At 31.9% G+C, this 23,939-nt stretch overlaps 2 protein-coding genes across 2 annotated transcripts; one reads left to right on the top strand and one right to left on the bottom strand.

Moving 5' to 3' along the window:
• The first annotated feature begins 5,959 nt into the window (after nt 1–5,959).
• On the top strand, nt 5,960–13,430 carry DMR6 (2-oxoglutarate (2OG) and Fe(II)-dependent oxygenase superfamily protein). Its single transcript, XM_086459684.1, has 4 exons — nt 5,960–6,307; nt 6,415–6,662; nt 11,857–12,184; nt 12,629–13,430. Exons 1-4 carry the CDS (start codon nt 6,110–6,112, stop codon nt 12,860–12,862), a joined length of 1,008 nt encoding a protein of 335 aa, XP_086315810.1. The 5' UTR covers nt 5,960–6,109; the 3' UTR covers nt 12,863–13,430.
• A 2,261-nt stretch (nt 13,431–15,691) lies between these two features.
• Nucleotides 15,692–19,625, bottom strand: LOC147390794 (caffeic acid 3-O-methyltransferase-like). The gene is made up of 3 exons (XM_086458941.1): nt 19,283–19,625; nt 15,930–15,994; nt 15,692–15,835 (listed from the first exon to the last, which is right to left on the bottom strand). Exons 1-3 carry the CDS (start codon nt 19,623–19,625, stop codon nt 15,692–15,694), a joined length of 552 nt encoding a protein of 183 aa, XP_086315067.1.
• Between the last annotated feature and the right edge of the window lie 4,314 nt (nt 19,626–23,939).

The raw sequence follows: 23,939 nt of genomic DNA, 5'->3' as shown, positions 1-23,939 counted from the left end.
ACACACTAAAAGATACGAGTTTTTTCTACCTTAAAATCCTTATACTATATTTTTTTGTAAAACAATTTGATTTGACATTGGAGAGGTATTATTGTAGGTACACTCAAGAATTTAAGAAGTAGAGATTACGAGACATCATCACAAATCTCAAGATAGTGCAAAATTTTGAATCTATAAATAACGATTTTTAATTTGTAACTCACAAATCATTTAGTATTGTTCAAAATGTCTACTTTTGTGAGATTATGGTAGTTTGAACAAACACGATGGAATGTGGGACGGTCAAAATACTAATCATATCATTTATATATCGTGGGGATCAACCAATCAGCTTGGGGTCCCAAGATATAGGCCACTAATGTGAATATAGGAGTGTTTGAGTGGTGGAGATGGAGGAAGCACTGTTATTTTTGTTGGTGCTAGTACCACCCAATACTTATGTTTGATAAGTACGTGTGATTGTTCAAAAAATGATCAAATTCATTGGACCAACCGACTTTCCTAAATTATTCATTGAAAATAGATCTCAGAATTGCTTTTGTCAATTTCATTAATAGTTGTATGTTCGTGTCGGAGAGAGGTTTGTAGTTGTCTAATACCCCTCTGTCATATCTATTTAAAAAAAATAAGATTTATCTTTGATGATTAATTTAATAAAATTTAAATGGATAATTTAATTTTATATCACATTTTATAATTTAAAATATTGTCAGGATAATTTTTATAGATTGAAATATTCAATTAGGGAGATTTTGGGTTTTCATGGAAACGTTATCTCATTATAATATTATAGATTAAAAGGCTATTTTTATAATTTTAAAACATTTGCATCAGACCCTTATCTTTTTTTTTTTCCTTTCTCTCTTTTTATTTATTTATTTATTTATATATATTTAAAAACAAACTTAACTTATTGTGATATTGAAGATTAAAAGTATATATTTTTTTTTATAATTTCAACAAATTAATTAATATAATTTCTCTCATACTTTTGTAATTTTATTTATTTTGATAAAAAAATGTTAATAATTAGTAAGTTTAAATGTATGGTGGGAAATATTTTAAAGTAACTTTTGGTATCAATAACCCTCTACATGTTTTCTCTCATTATAATGATAGAGACACATATAGAAGAGGTAATTACTCAAATAATATTTTGCTAAAGTTAATATATCAATCATAAATTTCTTAATATTTGCAAAAACACTCGTGTACCTAATTTTATGATTTAATTTAATTTAATTTTTTTTTTTTGGGTGGGGGGTGATATAGAAATGCCTCATATGTATTTGATAATATGCTCCTCTTAACCTACATCTTTGAGCTTTTTTTTAATTTCATTTTCAAATTTTATAATTTTATCTTCTTTCACCTTTAAGCATCAAGAACAAGATAGAATTTATGATAAAAAAAAGAATGGATTTTTTATAATAAAATTATGGGTTTCCTGAATAAGTTTTACCCTAGAGATTAAAAACTTGAAGAGGGCAAGTATTTAAGGAGAATTATCTTCAATTGTAGGATTCTATCTCCTTTCAACCTTGAACAAAAACAAGATAGAGGTGTCCCAGATATGATCAAACATAGAGTAATATGTTTAAATCACCTCTTTTTTTTTTTACGAAACCAACTTATGGACTTACACTATTATATAGACATTCGATACATTTTTATTTAGAATAATGATAAACTGACTCCCACCTCTACTCTCCTGACATGGCATGTGCATAGAGTTGTAGATTTTGTTTTCCTTAGGATATACAACTACACATCCCCTTAAATATGAGCAGTTATGTATTCTGAGAAACAATCTACGATTCTATGCACATGCCATGTCAGGAGAGTAGAGGGGGAGTCAGAAAATCACGACTCTTTTATGTATGCCTTTGAGTTGAACGTAGGCAAACATGTAAATATATAACATATGGATCGTACAAACAAGTAAGTATTTTGGTGAAAAATAGATAATTAATTTCAACTCAAAATAAGCTAGTATAAATAGCTTCGTGTGATGTGTGGGCATTACACGTGCCCCAGCGAGGGTCCCATATGCCTTGGTTCTGGTCCTGGATCATCCAGTTCCCCTAGTCGGACGAAAGTCCAGACACCCTTGTTATAAAAATAAAAATAAAAATACAAAACCAATCTTTTAGTTTGGATAAAGTTAATTTCAACATATGCCCTTAATTCAAACTCCTTGTGCTTTCCATACTCCAAGTCGGGAGAGCTTTCATGAAAATGTTATATTGAAATATGGTTTGTTCTTTAATTTTACTTTCTCATTTTCTTAAAACATATTCTCCAAAATCTTTATGTGAGAGAAAAAAAAAAAAAAGAAAAAAAAAGGAGAAAATTGATATATAATAATAAAATAAAATGAAAATCTATCCTAAAAGAACAAAAGGAAGATTCAAAATAATGTGGATTAAAAATTTAGAATTGATATGAACTCAACTCTCAAAAACAAAAGACTTGACTATGGACAGGTTGAAATGGAAAAATGAAATTTGTTTATTCTACCCAAAATCTCCATATTAAAGCTTCGATGTTGATGACATTGTAATCAAAATCTAATACTCTATTTTTCATTCAAGAAAAATTCTTGCAAGAATATAATTATATCGTAGAAAATCAAAGTTAGGTAATCTCAAGAAAATGATTACGCACTTGAGAACGAATTGAAGACAATGTATTAAATATGGTAGTTTCTTATAAATTAATTTTTCTTCTAGAACAATGTAAATTGATTTTGCACCATTTGCCTGAACCTCCGAATTAATTTTTTAAGGAAATTCTGGACCTTCTCAATCGACCCTGAAATTTCAACCACATAGGGATCATGTAGATACTATCTTCAAATTTCAACTGCTACATAATTTTCAAACTTCATGTGATATGCTCGCCTAATCATCTCCCATGTGAATGAGAAAACTTTATAACTTTTTTTTTTAAATCTGAGACTATTTTTTCTCTAAAAGTAGGTTGAAATTCAAACTTTTCACCTGCTTTATACCATATCACATCCCCTAGAATATGACTAATGTTCCCTATAGAATTCCAATATCAACAAATCATCTTGGATATCTGAAATTTTATTCAAATTTCAACCATGGAAGAATTTTAGTTTTGAAAAAAAATTAATTTTTAAATAATTTATGTTTCTTCTAGAAATATTGTTCACATTTGATAGATAATAAGGAAACGGTCACAAAACGTTTGTTGTTTAGAGGAGTTCAAAATGATCTAGAAAGGGTCCTGAAATTTAATTTAGGATGATTTAGACATATCCTACAAAGCGTGTCTTGGTAAATATTTGAGGTATCTTGATCTCTTGAGATCTCTATTCTCCAATAGAGAAGTGAAAAAAATGACAGAAATGCCTTCATCTTTAAATTATAACAAGCAAACAAACAAACAAACAAACAAAAACTCCTGATTTTTCTTATCAAGACCAATCATCTCCACGCTCTTCAACCTTTATGGTAATTATTTTCAATCTGAATAAGACTCTTCTTTTTAAATTTTTATTTATTTATTGGTAAGCCATTTTTTGCTGAGATCAATAAATTAGAGATGCTGAGAATTCAACCTAAGTCTGTGAAATCATCACTCACCAACCCCTAGACTTTACCCCAAAACGAACTGGCACCTTTTATTGAATCTCATCTTCAATCTATTATTTTTTAGCGTGTCTTAATCTTTTGTAAAAAAAACTCTTGATTTTTTCTATATAGGTAATTTCTTAACTTACCTCGAAAAGTTCAACGAAAATTTTAACGGTGAGTCCTTCATCTTTCGCTGAATTAGATTATCAGTATTGTACATTCCAAACATCCTCTGACGCTAAACTTCTTAGATTAGAAGTTGTAAGAGATTTACTATGATTCTCACATTTTCAATGTGGAGGTGCACACATAACTGTAGACTGTTTTTGCTCATATCTCGAGAAAATACATTTACATAGTGAAAATCATAATAAAAAACAAAGTCACCCTAAGATTTTTCAAAATTAAAATGACCTTCCAAAAGTCCTTTCCTTCCTGGCCTCACTTCCTATTTATAAATTAATCTCTTTTCTTAACCACTCGTTCAACAAGTCACCACCCCTTTCTTTATTCAGGAGGATTTAGGGTGATCATCTTCTACATCATAAGATTAGAAAATAAAAAGTTCTCAAGATACGAATTTATTCATTTAGGAAAAAATGTAATTGACACAATTAATCACTCCTAGATTCTTGAGATACTCTTTTAATTCAATTTGAAGCTCTATTATTTTAAAAGATAATTTACTTGACTCAAGTATGTTGAATTGAGTTGCTAAGCACCTTGAGTACCACAGGGTTGAGCTGTGCTAAAATATTGTTTTGCCTAACCTTCCAACCCTCCTCAAATTATACCATGTGTGAGGTCGAGATTTGATCTATGTTTTATCCAATGCATTTTCTATCCAAAATTTCTTATCTTCTAATTCAAAAATCTAATCTCGTTCTTAAGGTTTAAATGTGAAGTAGAAGATCTTAAGGTTGAAGAGTAGAGTAAAATTCTTTAAAACAATGGGTAGAAAATGACTGGTTTTTTGAACAAAAATCAAACGTTCTGGATTTCGTGTTTACATGATTGAGATTTATACCTGTTGTTAGATTTCCTATAAATAAATAAAAAAAATCTTATTTTCCATTTTTACCCATACCTCAACCACTTAATACTTGCATATTCCATCCAATTTCCCAAAATACCCCTTTATAATTGCAACAAATTTCTACTTTGACAATCCATGGGATCACATACTCTTAACCACTGTCTTAAAACTTGAAAACTCCCTCACTCAAACCGTCTTGTTTATCAACCAGTATCAGTCAAATGATTAAATTTGTAAAGTATTTAATATTCATAAATAATTTTAATCTTTAAAAAAATGGATTGGGAAATGTGGAATCATGAAATGGAACTCGTATACAAACACGTAACCTCAACCCATTTAAAATTATGTTGAGAGTCATGATCATTTGACTACCCCGCATGGCATACTCAAAATACTTTCCTGATGTGGCATGTGCTAAAACCATAGACTTTATGCCTTGGGATACACAACTGCACATCCTCACAAATTTATGCAGTTCTGTATCCCGATGAAAGAAAATTTATGATTTTGGCACCTCCCATGCTAGGAGAATATCATTACTCTTATCATAAACATACATCTTATGTTTTTGCGGTATATGTTTTATCATATGATCATTGGATTTTTTGTGCATCTCGTCGAGATTTACATATTTAGTTATGTCTACAAATCCCAACCCTTAAAAATTATATTTATATAAAAAATAATATTAATTGTAAAGATGGTAGACCAGACTAATATATTCAGGCTCCCCATCTTATTAAAACTTCTGAACACATCAGATGGAGGGAAAATCAACCATAACAGGTTAGGAAAAGTATCACTTACGTAATTTTATAAATAAATGATAGTACTGTTATGATTCATGAAGCCTGATAGTATTGTTCAGTAAGGAGTATTGTTCATCATTTAACACACAATCCTTGTCAATAATATTTAAAATCTTAATTATATTTTTGTAAGTTATATATTTCTCTTTATCCAGTGAAAGGATGTAATCTGTAATAAAGCGTTTTTTTTTTTTAACAATGGAATAGGTATGAATTTTTCTACGTACCTCAATCTTGAGAGAATCACATAAATTTTATGTGTTTCTGTACGTGTGATTTTTTTTTGATTCCCTATCGTTTGTGTTTTTAAGCATTGTTGTCGAATGAAGTAAATCTTGGTAGTTTCTTCCAATATCATCTTGAAGGGGTAATTAACCACAAATGGTTGGATCAATATCGTACCCTAAGATTCATCAGATATGTCTCTCTGTGTGGAAAAAAAAAAACACGCTCTCTATAAACAGTTAAGTTCCCAAGGTGTGAGATTCTAACCAATAAACGTCATCCATCATAAGTAGACTTTAAATTCGGCGTCAACGTTCCAGCCCTATATTTACTCTTATCTCAACTTTCCCACCATAAATCACAATAGCTCTGTTTTGGTGAAACTGAAACTCTTTCTTTTTTTCTCTCTTCTTAATTTTCTCTCTTTAACCATGGAATCAAAGGTGCTTTCTACTGGTTTTCGACACTCAAACTTACCCCAAAATTACATTCGACCAGAATCTGAGAGACCCAGACTCAAAGAAGTCAGAAATTGCGAAAACATTCCAGTAATCGATTTGGGTTCTGTCAATAAAGCCCAAATCATTCACCAAATCGGTCAGGCATGTACCTCTTATGGGTTCTTTCAGGTAAGTATTAATAACTCTGGGTTTAAAAAAAATAACCCAAATTTCTCATCTTTGAAACTTTTTATTTTTATTTTTTTGGATGTTTGATGTGTAAAATTAATTACTAGGTGATCAATCATGGAGTACCAAAGGAATCAATGGAGATGATGTTAAAGATAGCTCATGAGTTCTTCCATCTACCGTTAGATGTGAAGATGAAGTATTACTCAGATGATCCATCAAAGACAATGAGATTATCTACAAGTTTTAACGTTAAGAAGGAAACTATTCATAATTGGAGAGATTATCTTCGACTCCATTGTCATCCTCTCGACAAGTTTGTGGAAGAATGGCCTTCTGTTCCTTCTTCTTTCAAGTAAAACACATCTCTCTCTCTCTCTCTGTCTCTCTTTCTATTTTTTATTTTTTATTTTTTAAGGGTTTCTCTACAATACAACAGTAGTTAGGTTGCAATATGCCACGTGGAAAATGCTAGAGTGACTACTTTATTTGCCGTAGAGATGTGCACGGAACCATGGATGCTTTTCCTTATGATAAGTGCACACCTCCACGTCAATGCAGTGTGAAATACAGTCATTTCAGCATGGTGTTGATGTGACAAATTCAAACAATCGTAAATCTTTTCTCTTTGTTTATCTAAAAAAAAAAAAAAGACTTATGATTCTATGTATTTGCCACGTCAATTATCTACCACCGATCACTTATGTTTTAGCGCATCAATTTGTAAGTATTCATCTAAGAATAAATCTTTATATAATTGAAAAAATCAATTTTAGATTTCATATAATCGTGATTGACCAATCTTAAGATGTGACATGTATTGAAAGCATTTTAAATTTATAAAAATATTTATATTTGAATAATTTCAAAAATTAAATATTCTTTAATTGATTTGTGATTGGTTGAATAGATTGATTGTGCATAATTGAACTGACGTCGAGGTGTGTTTAAAACTATAAATACTTTTTACTTGTATCTCGAGATAAAACATCTATGGTTATAAGCACACCTCTACTTTAGTTCAATGTTTGAAATAATGTATTAGGTTGTAGGTCTAAGATAAAAAAATAAAAAAATTCCACTTTTAGACATGTACTCCTTGTCATTTTAGTTAGTGGGCCCAAAAAGTTACTCTGTGTTAAATGGGAAAATGGTTAATGAAGTTGCTTTGCAAACCAACGATCTGGAGTACGGGATTTAAATTATTATTATTATTATTTTTATTTATTTTACAATCTTATACTTCGATGGCTTTATATACTTTAATAACACTAAAACTACTGTTGTATTTTTTAGATTTTATATTTGAAAATCGTATCAACATTAACTATCATGCATGAAGCCAAATTGCTAACATAATCTTGTTTTTAAAATATTCATCAACATAGTCATATTTCTATTTTGGTATTTGTTTACTTTTTGCCAAAATGGGCATCAATGAATGTCATATTGCAATTTAACCTTTTTAACCTCCTAGTGAACCTCAAATAATAAATCATGAACAACTCATAACTATATTAAGTATTCAAGATTTAGGATTTTTTTTTTCATATTGAAAATAAAGATATTTTAAAGAAAAAAATCACTTTATTGGTATGAATTTGAAAAAGGAAATATGATGGAAAATTTAATTTGATGTCGGTATAGAATATACCCATGTTTGTAAAAATACCAAAATGGGTATATGACCATTTTGGTAAATCACCATAAATATGTTCCCTTTTTAAATATATATTATTTTAAGATAAAGATCACTTGGCTACAATTTCATTGGACCCAAAATCAACATATGGTTGATGATCAACTACTTCGGGTCATCGAAACATTTTGTGTGGACCACTAGTGGTCTGCACATGGAATGGAAGTAGCCAACCCACCAATCACTCCTGTAGAATGTGATGGGCAAAAATAAATGGGTACGCTTATGAAGATATGTGTGGTTGGGAGCGGTGACCATTTCATTAAGTTGATAATTTTAATATGACCCCACATGGGGCAGAACGGTTGTGTCCGATTTAATGAAAAAAGTTGCATGTACGAATGCCTTTGACCAAAATAACCTAATTTGTGTAAAATGACGTCATAAATCTTACACGATTGGCTTAGAACTGTACAGAACCCGTAGATTTATTTTTGTAGTGTAGATCTTCGATTCTGTGCACTTGCCATCTCAACCACTACGTAAGATTTAGTGCATCATTTTATTATTAGTCAAATATCATCTAATAAAATATAAAGGAAAAATAGGCGTTTTGCCGAAAATTTTATGTTTATAAAAATATATATATATTATATAATCATTTTGATTTTTATTTATTTCAAAATAGGTATGTTTTGCTATTGTTTTATAAATTAGAGTTTTTTTATTTGAGATTAAAAGAAGAAAGATAGTAAAATTAGAAGAGTATTATTGAAAAAAAGAATAAAAGGAGTAAAATTATAAGGATATTATTAAAAAATGGGAGATGGGAAGAGATGAAAGATAATAAAGTTTAGAGTCATGATAAATACACACACTTTTTGGTAAGCAGTAGGTACGCGGTTGACCATAGAAAAAGATCTATGGTTCTGTGCCAAGCATTAATCTCGTACCAAAAATCATGTGCATTTATCATTATTCTAAAGTTTAAGTGGGGTGGTGTGAACCCGTTCTATTGTAGCTCAAGTGACACGTTTATACCTCACAACTATTATTGTCGTAGGATCCACTATTTTATTTTCTTATATAAATAACAAAAACTTAGGATTTATGTAATATTAACATTTTTAAATATACAAGATAATGTTAAGTGGATTTTGAATTTACAAATATCTTTTATCTCATTATAATATTAAAGATTAAAAGGATTTTTATTTTTATTTTTTTTAATTTTAGTAAATTAGTTTTGTATCAAACCCTGACCTCATAATATAGTATTTTTGTACATTTAACAAAATAATATAATTCTATTATTTTAATCAAGGGACCATAATAATTAGTAAATTTAAATGTAATATGAGAACATTTTTGAAAGAAAATTTTGGTGTTACTAATCCCCTACTTCTCCTTCTCTCACTACAATAATTATAATAGGAAAGACTATCATTTCAAGTGTCTTCTCTTTAAAATAAAAAATCTTCCTTCAAATATACTAATTTTTAATAAAAATAAGGAGTGGAAAATGTTGAGTTTAATTCACATCGGACACTCATTGCCTAATCTCTTTTCCCTTAAAGTCGTGATAATTTGACTATCCCATGTGTCATACTCAATCGACCACTTGATGTGCCAAGTTCGGAGACTATAATCTGTGCTCCTTGGGATACACAGTTCCCTTGAGATACACTTTTTATGGGGAAGTGCAGTCGTGTATTCTGATTAGCGTAGATCTACGTTTCCCAAAATTATCACGTTAGAGTAGTCGATTGAGTTTATCACGTGGGACAGTCAGATAATCACGATTCTTCTCCTTATAAGCTCTTGGGCCTCTCACTCATTGCCAATGATTTTGAGTTTGAACCTCCAAATTTATCAAAAGATATTTGTTAGATTAACAAGATATAGTTCGTCATGAATCACTCATCTTTAGTAGTGCTTCAAACCTAACTTGAGGTTAGAAAAATCCTAGAAATAACATCATTAGCCAATTGAGAATATTAGGCTAAGTGGACGTCAAGGGCTGTGATTTTTCAAGGTGGACTTGTCATTTCAAGAGAATGATAGCTCTTTTTATTTTTATTTTAATTTTAATTTTTTTTAATGAGTGGTAAGAGGTCCATATCTTACAATGATATCCATTCTATTTATTTTTCAAAAAAAATTAAAAATTTCTAATAATATCTTTAGAAAAGGGTGATTGGTTTGATGAACATTTAAGATTACCTTTTGTTTTAAACTCATTACGTGCCAAACTTAAATTCCTTTGATAACCTAAATGACCTCGTCTTCAACCTCAAGTTGGAACTTTTGATTATATTCACCCAAAAGTGAGACATCTTCAAGTTCCTTAATCTATTGGATAAATTACTTTAAATTATTTAATCTCAAGTTCAATCCAATAATAAATTATTTTAATTAATTTATTCAATCTCTTTTTCAATCCATTATCTTCACTGGTCTTCAATCTCTTTCAGAAAAGTCATTATTTTTGTATACCCAAAATTCTACCGTCTTTTACTTCTCAAAAATCCAATCCTGCTCTCTTAGTTTGAAGGTTGGAGGAGATGAAACTCTAAATTTACCCTAGATATTGAAGATGATGGGTTTCGAAAAATCAAAGGCCCTTGTTACAGGTTGAATAGGAGACACTTATTTCTGAAGTAAACCTAGGTCAAGGAGTACGTCGTCTATTTGGAAATATGGGTATCTCAAATATTTACCAAAAATTGTAAATCACCATTAGCAAACAGATTTTTCATTCCAATTATTTTTTTTATTTTTTTGAAAGGTAAAGCAACAATTTTCATTCCAATTATTATATATGCAAGAATAAAATATTTATTTTATATATTATTTTCAATAAAGTTTTTATTATTTATATTTTAAAAAAAAGGTCTCATTATTAAGAAATAAAAAAATTATATTTTAAAAAACTCATTATTAAGGAAGTCTTTAGGAGACAGCATGCCTGTCACATGTGCATTCTATTGTACTATTTATTAATATATATATATATATATATATATATGATTGGTAGACAAACCAAGAAAAGGACTCTCCAAGTAAGATACACGTTTGTGTCTTAATTTTGTCCATGAACACATGATGAATTATTACATCCACCATCACAATTATTGTAATTAAAGAAGTAGCTGTAAAAATTTAAGGTTCTAATGGGATCTGTCATCTTAAGCTCTGAACCTAATTCAACATAATAAGTGTTGTTCCGAGTCCTTTTATAAAGCTATTGGTTTGTACATGAAGCAGGGTGGTGTCATCAAATTGTGTCCAAAAGGAGAACAAAATCCTTTCAACCTACATTCGAATCCATAAGAATCTTGTACCTTGCATGGTACCAAATTTAATAATCTTCTTTGAGCCCACATAACTTAATTAAGGAGTGGTCTAACACGGCCTTCAATGGATCAGATTAAACACGAAATCTGATCCATTTTAATAAAATAACTTTGGATCTAGATCAAGGATTTGGATTTTAATGTCCGATCTAATAAGGAACCGATTTTATAACATATAGGATTGGTTCTGAATCAACCAGGTCCCTATCAAATATGTAAATTATTTTCTATATATATGATATCCAATTTGATGAGGGTCCGATTCGACTCTCATTAGATTGTTTCTGGGTCCAATCTAATTCTTATCAGATTGGTCCAGACTGACCCCATACCATATAGACTTATTTTAAAAACTCCTCTGAGTCGAATCTGGCTTGGGAGAGTCGGAATGGACTTGGAGAGCATTGGGACTATTGGACCCCTTCGACTCAACCGAAACGAGTTTAAATGGGCTGATGTTTTGATAGCTTGGCTGCTGGTTGGGCCAAATCACGGTCATGGTCTTACAAAGCATGCTAAACTGATCGTGAAATAATGCATTTTTTTTCTTGTAGAGACGTCGTTGGTAAATATTGTCAAGAAGTTCGCCAACTTGGGTTCAGATTACTTGAAGCTATATCAGAGAGCTTAGGCTTAGAAAAAGATTATATGGAGAAGATTTTGGGTGACCAAGGGCAACATATGGCAGTAAATTACTATCCGCCATGTCCCGAACCAGAGATGACCTATGGACTACCAGGTCACACAGACCCAAACACCATTACCATTCTTCTTCAAGGTCAAGATGTCGCAGGTCTGCAAGTGTTGATGGAAGATGGGCAATGGATCGCTGTAAATCCCCACCCAAATGCGTTTGTTATAAACATAGGCGATCAATTACAGGTACATTTATTCAAAAGAACTTGATAAACTATTACTAGATTAGGGGAATATTAAAAGTCCATAAAAATAATTATTTTTATTTGCGGAAAAAAAAAAGAAGTAAGGGTTTTATTATCATTGTGCAATGGCATTTTCGTAAATCTCACAAAGACTCGAAAATTTATTTATGGAAATACCATTACTTAATGACTATAATTAAAGCACTCTGCTTTCTGTCATTTTTCCCAAATGTCTACCATATCAAGTTGTTACGAAAATTAACAAAATCTAACTTTGATCTTTCCCTAAATCTACATAAGGATAATCCCAATATTCATGGAAAGATGATTATATTCGATAAATCAATATTTCTTTTTCCTCAAATTAAATTTAAGGATCATAGTATCGTTATGATCAATGATATAAGGAGAGATCGAAATCGAGAATGTGTTGTGATTATTGCAGGCGCTAAGTAACGGGAAGTACAAAAGTGTGTGGCATCGAGCGATTGTCAATTCCGATATGGAAAGGATCTCGGTGGCTTCTTTCCTTTGTCCTGGTAACGATGCGGTGATCCGCCCTGCAACAGAAGATGGATCTCCGGCCATATACAAGAGTTTTACGTATCCTGAATACTACAAAAAGTTTTGGAGCAGGAATTTGGATCAAGAACATTGTTTGGAGCTATTTAAGAATTGAAGTTTTAATCTATTGTGGGTTTTAGGAATAGAAATATGGGTCCCTATCCGTGGCCAACAGTTTGGCAAACATTTTGGCAAACACTTTTTCAAAACATGGGTTAGAGGTCTTGGAATGGGCTGATTTTTGGTGAGGATGATCTCTACGGTGAGGAGATCATCCTCACCAAAAACCAGCTCATTCCAAAACTTCTAGCCCCATTTTACAAGTTGAAAAATCGTGAACCGTCCATTTTTTGTAAACCATTTTTGATGAGGTTAGAAGTTTTGGAATGGGCTGATTTTTGGTGATGATGATCTCCTCACCATAGAGATCATCCTCACCAAAAATCAGCCCATTCCAAGACCTCTAACCCATGTTTTGAAAAATGTGTTTGCCAAAATGTTTGCCAAACTGTTGGCCATTGAACGCTACTCTAGAAATATATAGTTATGTACTATATTTATATTTTGTAACAATTGGATTATTTGAAGTTTGAAGTTGAAATATTGACACCTAGACCACTTGGTACCCAAGGATGAGAGAGGGTTGTAGCTCTGAGCATAGTAATAAAGTTTAGATTGGATAATTATGCTGGTGGGGGGTTCAATTCGATTAATTAGGATAATAAAATTGGGAAATTTTCATATAAAAAATCAAAAACATTTTAGAGAATACACAAATGATTTATTTGGGATTCTTATGAAAATCCAGTACCTTCAACCTTCTTACAAGTCCTTTCTCGCTCTTAAAATACGAATGTTGAAGAAAATAAAATTTGAGGATGAAGAGGAAAATGTGATCATATTTTGTAGATAATTTACAGATCTTCAATTAATTAGTTTATTTGTTGATTTAATTGGTTAATTTGGAGAATTTTACTATTTTTTTTTTAATTAGAGAATTTTTTTTACTATGCCTCTTGAGAAGAGAGAGAGAGAGAGAGAGAGAGATAGAGAGAGAGAGAGAGAGAGATTTGAGAAATGAAATTGTATTGATTTCAAACATGGAGCAAGGTCTTCATTTGGGCCAAATGGACTACATGTTGGTCAAATGACTCATCAAACCTCTTAAAGTTCATCGTTTATACTAGATTTTCATTTTTTAAAGGGAAAATTACTTAAAAAACTATGGTAGAAGGACTTCTTTCTAAATAGACCTAAGTTTTGGGCGGTCTCTTAATAGTCCACTTAGTAAACTTTTTTTTTTCTTAATGATCCCTGACCTTATCTCCCACATTTCTCACGATTGAATGCCTTAACCTTTCGAACTCATCATTTTCATCCATAAAAATTAGATTGTTGGCATTTCAATCGAGTTTTGAAAACTTTATTCCATCGCAAAGGATTTAAGAAGGAAGAAGAAGTCATTTTCAAACATTTTGAAGATCTATGTAAAAAACTTGGATTTTTTTCACTTTTTTCTTAGTTTTTTTTATGAAATTGGTTAAGAATGATTCTTTTGGGTTGAAATCATCGTAACAAGTTGTTATCTCAAGTTTTTAGTCGATCTTTTGGTCAAATCCCATGTGCCTAAGTCAAACTTGAAAATCGGCTTGTAAGGAGAGTGCTGCTCCCACTTTATACATTCCACATCCCAATAGTACCCTGACGATGTGGGACTATTCTAACCCTCTCTCCCCTCTCACTTCTCCTCTCCTCTCTTCTCCTATCCTCTGGACTAGAGACACTCGACTCTCCTCCTAGACATAGGGTTGGAGATACTAACCCAACCCATTCCTAAGGCACATCCGCTCTGGGTCTAACTCAACCTTGAAAACTAACTTGCAAGGAGAGGATTGCCCCCGCTTTATACATTGCACATCCCAATAGTATCTAGGAGACGTGGGACTATTCTAACACATTTCATGTATTTTAACAATTAAAAAAACTTGAAAAATTGAAAATAAGTGGATTTTACTAGTATTGAGTTCAACAATAAATCAAAAGCGTCGAGTTCGACAATAAATAAATAAACGTCGAGTTCGATAATAAATAAAAAGTGATGAACTCAACAATAAATAAAAAACCCGTGAGTTCACCAATAAGGAGGGGCCATTAAGAAAGAACGAGTTTACTAAATATCCTATCAAGCTATTGTGCAAAACTCGGGGATTAATTAGAAAGAAATCCCTCCATCAAGGTCTTTTACGTAATTTCCCCTATTTTAAAACAAAAAATTCAAAAGAAAATAAATTTTCCTTCACCTAATCAAAGACATTGAAAATGAAATGTCAATGAATTTCAAAATCTAAAATTTAAAATTCAAATCAATGGTGAAATTTTTTTTTTCGAATTCTTAAAATTTTGTGCTCGAGATCCATGTGTCACCCAATAAGGTCTTTTGGTCCCTCATGGACATGTGGTCCATAAAGATAGGTGGTCCTTCATTGATTCTTGGAAGAACATGAAATCCAATGATCAATATTTATCTTAGGAATACATGATGTATGTGTTTTATCCCAATAGTACTGATTGTGTTTTAACAGTTGGTCATTTTTTACGAGTCATCGAATCCCGACTCTATGTGTGTATGTGTATTTGGACTCGTGATAATCTGACGTCCTTTTTTTGTACGCTCCCTTCACAGAACCATACAAAACCAAAAATATACGTTCTTTTGTATCTCGAAAGCAATGGATCTACGACTCTGTGAAGGGAAAATACAACAATGAACGTCAGACTATCACGATTCCTGTTACTAATGTTTTGAGCAGTGATTGACATGCCTCTTGATGTAGATGCCTCACGATTTGCAATTGCCTCTTTTGGGTCTTGTTTCCATTTGTATAAAGATCATTTGATCCATTTTTGTGGCACAATTTCCTTTATAAGACAACAGTAGGACCAACTATGCTTTTAATGTCATTGCCTCTTCAGGGGCCACGGGATGTATCCCCTCCATGACAATCACCTTTCCATTATCAGGTACCGATTTATAACAATTCCTCAACAACGTCAAGCAGTGTTCGTCGCTCCAATCATGAAGTATCCACTACAAGATTAATTTATAAAGCCATTAGTAGTCAAGAAAAAACTAACAAAATGACTTTGAATATCTAGTAATATTGATAAATATCATCACTCACCTTCATGAAAATGGCTTCTCCTTTTAGAACACTTGCAAACATGTCTCCTCCGACATGTTCCACGCCTGCAAGCAACATGTATTTTTATTCTTCAAACATATACTCAAACTTAGGGGTGCACATTGGATTGGGTAAATCCGAGAACCGAACCTATCTGAAGCCTTTTGGATTGGATTGGTTTGGTTCGGATTGAGCATGGTTTGGTTCGGGTACAGATTTTATATTAAAAAATCCAATTGATTTGGTTCGATTTCGGATTAGGGGTATAATAGAACCGAACCAAACCAAGAACCGAACTAATCCGAAATATATATATATATATGTACATGTTACAAAGAGGTAACTCATCCAAGTCTTCAACTTTATCTCCTCTATTTTTTTTTTAAAAAAACTCATAAAAAATGTACACAAATCTCTCTCTCAACTCTCAAATGAATCAACCTATTTACGGAAAAACTTTTTCAAAGAGTTTGAATCCTTGTTTTTTTTACGAGAACTTTTATACTGTATTTATTAGATGAAATATACTATACGAACCTAGGCTTGGATATGTTAATATATCATTTATGAATTAGTTTCCTCACTAATCCATTTAAAATACCAATTTTAAAATTGTAATTTTTTTTTAATCTCATTGAGCTTCCTATAATTTTCAATTTATATAGATTTCAGTCAGAATTTAATTATAAAATCATTTTCATTTTACAAATAGGCATTATTTATGATATGATCCAACGGGTTCCTCTTTTAAAAGAAAAAATACTAGTTTTTCTATTTTAAAAGTATGAGAACCAAGAACCGATCCGAACCGAGAACCGATCCGAACCAAGGTTGGTTTGGATTGGTTTAGTTCTATAGGGTAATTGGATTGGTTCGGTTCAAAATTTGTAGAACCAATCAAGTTTGGTTTGGTTCCAATTTTGCCAAAATTCGAACCAATCTAGACCATGTGCACCCTTACTCAAATTACACAACAGAAGAAAATAGATTAATAGATTGAATCATAGTGTTGGGCGTAATGCATAAAATGGGTCGGATTTATCCTAAATCCAAGTGATCTAAATCCGAATTTAACAGGTTTGGACACCCTTGGAGTAGACCAGATAAAAAATATGGGTCGAATATGGGTTGATATCCTTTGATTGGAGTTGGATCCGGATTGGATACGGATCGATCCCTATATTTAATTTTGCTAGATCCGAATGATATATTCCTTTGAAAATTATAATTTTAATTAAGCTTTTCAAAATAATTTTTTTCTAATACTTTAATATAACATGAATTCTTAAAAAATAAAAGAATTATTGTGGCCCGCCAACCACTAACACAAATCCCCATGTCAGATCCCGATGTACTAGGTGGCACCTCAAAATTTCGACATGGTCCCCTTTGTTTATGTTAGCATTCCAAGGCGTTCAACCTGCACCTAATAAACGACATACAATCCTGTATATATATATATATATATATATATATATAATATAACAATAGTGGAAGCCTACATACATCTAATAACGAACGATAGATCAGAGTACAAAAGGATAACAAAATACAGAATTATACAAACATCCTCACTCTAACAGAAGTACTAACACTCAAGACAAAATTTATAATAATCCTTGACAAATTGACACCACTAGGGGGTATAATCCCAATACTCACCAAGTGACGGACTCTTGCTGTCTTTCTGACCCACCAGATGATTCTCACTCGTTTTCTACACCTGTTTCGTCAAGATTCGGATCTGAAACTAAAAAATGGAGAATGAAAGGGTGAGTAACCATGGTTACCCAGTAGGGAAGCAAATAATTTCTGTCAATAACCTCTCCTAACATGAACGAATAAACATACTAAATCATTTTCAAATATATAAAATGTTATAGAAGAAACTACGATTAACTGGTACATATAGTCAGAGATGAGCAACTAAACATTTTAAAACTGATATTAGATCAACAAACAGTACTTACTATAGCATTTTCTTTTTATACAAATCTAATTGATCAAATGAAAACATTAAACTTGCATTTCATTTTATATATTAAAATAAGGTAATATATACATAATACATATGGTGGAGTAATGAAATTAGAGAGTTGGGATTCACGACTGGATCGCTCACAATTGGGACATGATGTTACAATTCTTTACTGACTTTTAGTTCCTGATTTTGTGGTCGATCGCTGCATTTATCATGTTTGGTTGACCATTTATCCGGCTCGGGTTGGCCGTTTGACGTGACCGCAAGCAATTGGTTTATTTTTGATGTGTTAGAATGTTTGACTACTATAGATTGTTAGTGATTACTGACTAATTATCTTTGTCTATGCCTATCAGGCGTACATATGATTCCCCAATAAACAAATCATTCGTATATGACCACCTTTACAGTACAAGTTCACTGGTAAAGATAGAGAGGAATAAACCTAGATTCCAGTTGTGACTCCACTCTCATACGCGTCCCATACCACGTATGAGCTTGGTGGTCCCTATCGTACATCGCATGATAGTATACCACTCCGGATGATATGACACACTATCCCTTCAGGCATTCACAAATTTTTTAATAGCTCACAAAATAGCTACATATATATATATATATATTTTCATTTGAAAACAAAAGAGAAATTAATAATACAAGATTGAGAATGGATATCCAGTTTCCTACCATGCAAGTGTGGCCACCCAGCCTAAAATAAATAATAGAACATAAAAGTAAACAGTGCCTCGCGCTAACAAAAAGTAAATAAACATGCAACCAGTAACATTATCCCTAGATATCCGTTTGCCAACCTACACACAACACAACAATGTAAAATGTAGACATCACCCCTCGGATGTGACTCTGACATTTTACCATTTCATACCATTTTTCCCTTTTTTCGATTTTTACCATTTTCAATCTTTGAAACAAAATATCCACTTTTTTATATTCATCAACTCAATTTAAGTTCATTAAATATTAAAATTATTTTTTCAACTATGAAATTCATTTTTATCAATAACATTGAAAAAATATCAAAACTTAGATCAAAACAGGGTCCGAGTGGTGCACAGGACCCAACTGACGGAAATAACCTAGTGAGATATCCTACCCATATATATTTTTATTATAAAATACAGTTAAACATATCAAACATGCAAGTTCTGGCGTGAATTTAAATAAATAAAAAGAATTATATATTTTTGGAAATTCACCACTAATTTTTAATAAAATCATAAATACAATTTTCACAATCTACGATTACTAATAGAAATTGAGATTCCTTACTATCTCTGTGCGAAAGGATCGAAGTGCATGGGCGAAAATCGAGATGACTCGAAATTCGAAATGATTGATTTTCAAATTTAACCTGGTGGTTCAAATTTACACACTGGTGCCAACCCGTATAGCCTTTCAACATGGCCACTCTCATGTGTGACAATGGAGCACGTTAGCACGGAGTAGCTGGCGAGAAGACGTAGGATACGATCGAGCATGATAGGTACCTCTGGATTCTGAGTGGGAAGCTGAGAGGCTATCGGTGAGGGAGAGATTTGTGCTGATGGACCAGCTTTTGCTATGATTTCTAGCACATCGAGCTCAATAGCTGCTTGCATGACCATGGGCAGGACCGAAGCGCTAGCCAATTGCATGGCAAACATGCAATCTTCTTCTTCATCAATGGCTTTGAGTTGATTTTCGTTCGAATCCATTTGCTTTGATGGAGCAAAGTATTAAGGTAGGAAAAATTAAGCTACAGTTAATGAGATTATAAAGAATTTCAAGAAGAAATTCATGCAACTTTTTCTATAGTACCACGAGGCTAGACACTTACTAAAAAAAAACAGTGGGATGACTTAGAGAAATGTACATTTATTTTAGAATAATGCTGGACTGACCTCAGGCTGGAACCTCATGTTGAAAAAGGAAATATGATGGAAAATTTAATTTGATGTCGATATAGAATACTCCCATGTTGCTAAAAATACCAAAATGAGTATATAACCATTTTGGTAAATCACCATTAATATGTTCCCTTTTTTAATTTATTATTTTAAGATAAAGATCACTTGGCTATAATTTCATTGGACCCAAAATCAACATATGGTTGATGATCAACATATGTAAGTAATAGATATGCGGCTGACGTGGCAAGGGCATAAAACCATATATCTTTTTCTATCCCGAAGAAAAAGATTCGTGATTATGTGCCAAGCCTCAATCTCATACCAATAACCATGTGCATTTATCATTATTCTAAAGTCCAAGTGGGATAGTGTGAACCCATTCCATTGTAGCTCAAATGACACATTTATACCCTACAACTATAATTCGAGTAGGATTCACTATTTTACTTTCTTATATAAATAACAAAAACTTAAGATTTATGTAATATTAACATTTTTAAATAGACAAGATAATTTTAAGTCGATTTTGAATTTACATCTATCTTTTATCTCATTATAATATTAAAGATTAAAAGAATTTTTTTTTTTTTTAAATTTTAGTAAATTAGTTTTGCATCAAACCCTGACCTCATAATAGAATATTTTTTGTAAATTTAGCAAAATTATATAACAAGGTATGGCAGTTGTTGATATGCAATTCTATTATTTTAATCAAAGACCATAATAATTAGTAAATTTAAATGTAATATAAGAACATTTTTGAAAGAAAATTTTGGCGTTACTGTTGTCTAAATTTACGCACGCAAGTATACGTATCGAAACAAGTAATAAAGTGATAAGAAAGTATCGTTCCCACGGAGACTAAATACCAATCTATTATTAATTACCAATTTATCTCAATCTAATTTTATCCAAACAAAAGTAAAAATAGGATTTAAGACTAAACAAGAAAAGTAACGGAGAAAATGAATTTGTAAATTAAAATCAATGAGTGATGAAATCTAGGTTTATAATTTCCCCCAAACAATCCACTTAATTAGATTATCTTCCCTTCTATGATAAATTAATCCACTATAATTGTCACCCAAGAACACTAAATTCTCTACAAGCCTCTGTCGATGGTCATGTAAAAATACCCTTCTAAACTAACTCCCTATATGTCTATGAGAATTAAGTCAAGAAGAATTCATTAAGAATAAGCTCTCATAAGGGATGCACATGCAACTTGAGTATATGTCTATCTCAAATTAGCATATGTTACTCTATCTAGGTCATGAACACAAAATAACTCTGTCAATATTATTAAGATTCATCGAATCAATTCAATCAATGACCAGTTAATTAAATCGCATTAAAGATAGGATAGAATAAACAATCACATGTGGAATCAGAGAAGAAAGAAATAAAACTAATCAAATATCATGAATGGGTTCCATTATAACCCTAGAATAGAAATTAATTCATCCTTGAAAAGAAAACAAAATCACAAAAGTATTCAGCCATTCTTAGAGATTACAAATATCAAGAGAAGAGATAAAGTTTAGAAAGATAAAACTCAAAAGTCGAATCTCCAGCTCTCGTCCTCCTTCTCGATCTTATGCCTCCAAGAAAAATCCCAAAACTTCTGTCCCCAAATAAGGGTTAAACTTTCCTATTTATAGGTATGGAGTCATTAGGGTTTAAGAGTCCCAAAATCCGTCTCTAATTCGGTCACCACAAATTAACGTGTAAAGCTGGAAACGTAAGCAGGCCATGGCATCCCAATATATCATGCCGCGGCTTGTATTTCTATATTTCTGTTATGCCATTCTTGAATTCCCGCCGCGGCATCGTTTTCTATCAAGCTGCGGCTTGAAAACTTTTTAGCTTGTATGCTTAGCTTCCTTCTTCCGAGAGAACCAATTTGGAGTCCGAATTTCTCCTAAACGTATGCACCTATCCCAATGTTCCATATTGTTCATAATCTGTAAAATAAGCATAAAAATCAAATAAAAACATATAAACATATAAAAAGTATAAAACTAACTAAACTTAAATAAAAACAACTAAAAGACTCTAAAATTAACAAAATATTATATTTAAAAGTGGTTAATTCGTAGGTATAAAACCTACTCATCAAATACCCCTAAACTTAACATTTTGCTAATCCTCGAGCAAAACAAAAACAAAGAAAAACCTAACTAAGGGAAAAAAATCTAAAATAAAGAAAACACAAGTGATAATAATAGCTTGATTCTCCACACTTGCCTCAAAGATTGTACAAATTTCACAATTCAAAAGAAAACTTTAGAAATTGAAACAGTCAAGATTTTCAACCCAAATGTCATTCAACCTCACCTTGAACCATCCACATATGTGCAAACAACCCCTTTTCACTTAATCAGTTTTCAACTCAAATCAGTTTATGCAATCAAGAGTAAACACAGATGATCTCTAGATATTGAAATTGATGAACTCCATAGGCTTACTTTTCATGCTATTCTCCACTAATGTAGGTTGTCACTCAATCAAGAATCAATAGGACTTTTATTCAGCTTGTAATGTGTGACTAGGTTAAAGGTAGGATAAAAGGAAATTTTGTGGCTAGATCACCCCTTAAACACCTCAATCTCTTAGGATTCTCACAGAGCGCAAACTTACATTTCAACATCAAGTCACTCCGCATTCTCAATCTTGTTTCACTTCATTCTCACTTCATTCCCTTGACAACCTTTTATTCACCATTTTTTTTTATAGCCCACTGCACCCCCAAACTTATCTGATTCAATGCATTCTTTTACAAGAAGGGATGTAGTAATAAGAATTTTTTTTTTCCAACATAAGTATTTCCGAACCCTCAACTAAATATTCTTGAAACTTTGCCTTCCACATTCCACGAACTTCACCTTCAAACCTTATTTGCATAGCTCAAAATTATCCAGTAGTAATCAATATGCCTAAGAGGTGATGGGTCAAATCTTGAAAAAATTAGACAAAAAGGCTTGGTTAGAGTTGTGGGTGCCAAAGAAAATTAGAAACAAGGCTCAATGGAGAAGACTAGTGATAAAATCAACATAGGTAAGCTTAAAAGGCTCAATCGATCCAAGAATGGCCTAAATCATGTCCCTAATCAAGTGCAACCTAGGATTTCGCCTCGAGTAACAATCAAATAAGTTCTAGAGTTCATTGAGATCATGGATTACTTTCAAAAGCATAAACATTCTCCAAGTGTATCAAACAACCAAGTGCATCAAGATTATAAACTCAATGTAAAAGAGTTCCAAATAAGGATGAATTTCATCAGAGTTAAGCACACAGACAAGTTAAACCTCCATCATTTTCTAAGAATCATGTATGTACTAAATCAAAATCATTATCATTGGCTGCAGATTATCAAGCAAAAGTCATCACAAAATAATTTTTTTTTTTTTTAAGAATAGAAATTAAAACTAACTTAAACATGCCAAACCTAAACTTAAACACGCCAAACCTAAACTTAAACACATGAAAGCAAACACAAAAATCAAAGAAATTTTTTTAGAAAAATACTACTCACACCCCCAAACTTAGTTATTGCATTGTCCCCAATGTAATCAATTAGAATCAAAAGGTAGGTGAAAGAACTTCCCTGAAATATTTATTGGCGGTCAGGAGTCATCAGCATCATCCGCGCCATCTTCATTGTTATTATCATGCAGTCCTGGTGGTAGTGATGAAATGTTGAAGTTCGTGTTCTGTTACTTTTCACAATCGGTGGTTAAAAATCACGACTCCACAATAAGTAATAGTAACCCAATCACCCACAGTCGAAGTGACAAGTATAGCAACTACACTCAACTATCCAGCAAGCACCATGTATATCAGACAACCCCCAAAATTTTCAACAACTTAATCTTCCCAACCTTTCTCATTATCATTGAACTTTTCACAAATACCTGGTGTGCACAAAAATTTAATGATCTCCCCAAAATTTAGTAATACCAGCTACTGTCACAAAGGACCGTACTTATTGCAGCACATAGTACTCCACCAATCAAACAATCCACACACCCATTCCAACATCAAGCACTCCATCAATCACTCAACATCAATCACCGATTAAATCCATCAAATACTCTCAAACAACCACAAGTGTAATCA

Source organism: Akebia trifoliata, chromosome 11 (assembly GCF_017979445.1).
Source record: "Akebia trifoliata isolate Shusen 1 chromosome 11, ASM1797944v1, whole genome shotgun sequence".
In the NCBI taxonomy this organism is placed as follows: Eukaryota; Viridiplantae; Streptophyta; class Magnoliopsida; order Ranunculales; family Lardizabalaceae; genus Akebia; species Akebia trifoliata.
This window is presented reverse-complemented; position numbering and strand designations above follow the sequence as displayed.

Bases quoted from the DNA above. Each gene is read 5' to 3' on its own strand.
- DMR6 (XM_086459684.1), top strand. From the start codon at position 6,110: ATGGAATCAAAGGTGCTTTCTACTGGTTTTCGACACTCAAACTTACCC. The intron at 6,308-6,414 runs GTAAGTATTAAT...ATTAATTACTAG, and splicing joins CCTCTTATGGGTTCTTTCAG to GTGATCAATCATGGAGTACC. The intron at 12,185-12,628 runs GTACATTTATTC...TGATTATTGCAG, and splicing joins ACATAGGCGATCAATTACAG to GCGCTAAGTAACGGGAAGTA.
- LOC147390794 (XM_086458941.1), bottom strand. From the start codon at position 19,625: ATGGATTCGAACGAAAATCAACTCAAAGCCATTGATGAAGAAGAAGAT. The intron at 15,995-19,282 runs GTTAAATTTGAA...TGTTGCTTGCAG, and splicing joins GTGTAAATTTGAACCACCAG to GCGTGGAACATGTCGGAGGA. The intron at 15,836-15,929 runs GTGAGTGATGAT...TTAATCTTGTAG, and splicing joins GAGAAGCCATTTTCATGAAG to TGGATACTTCATGATTGGAG.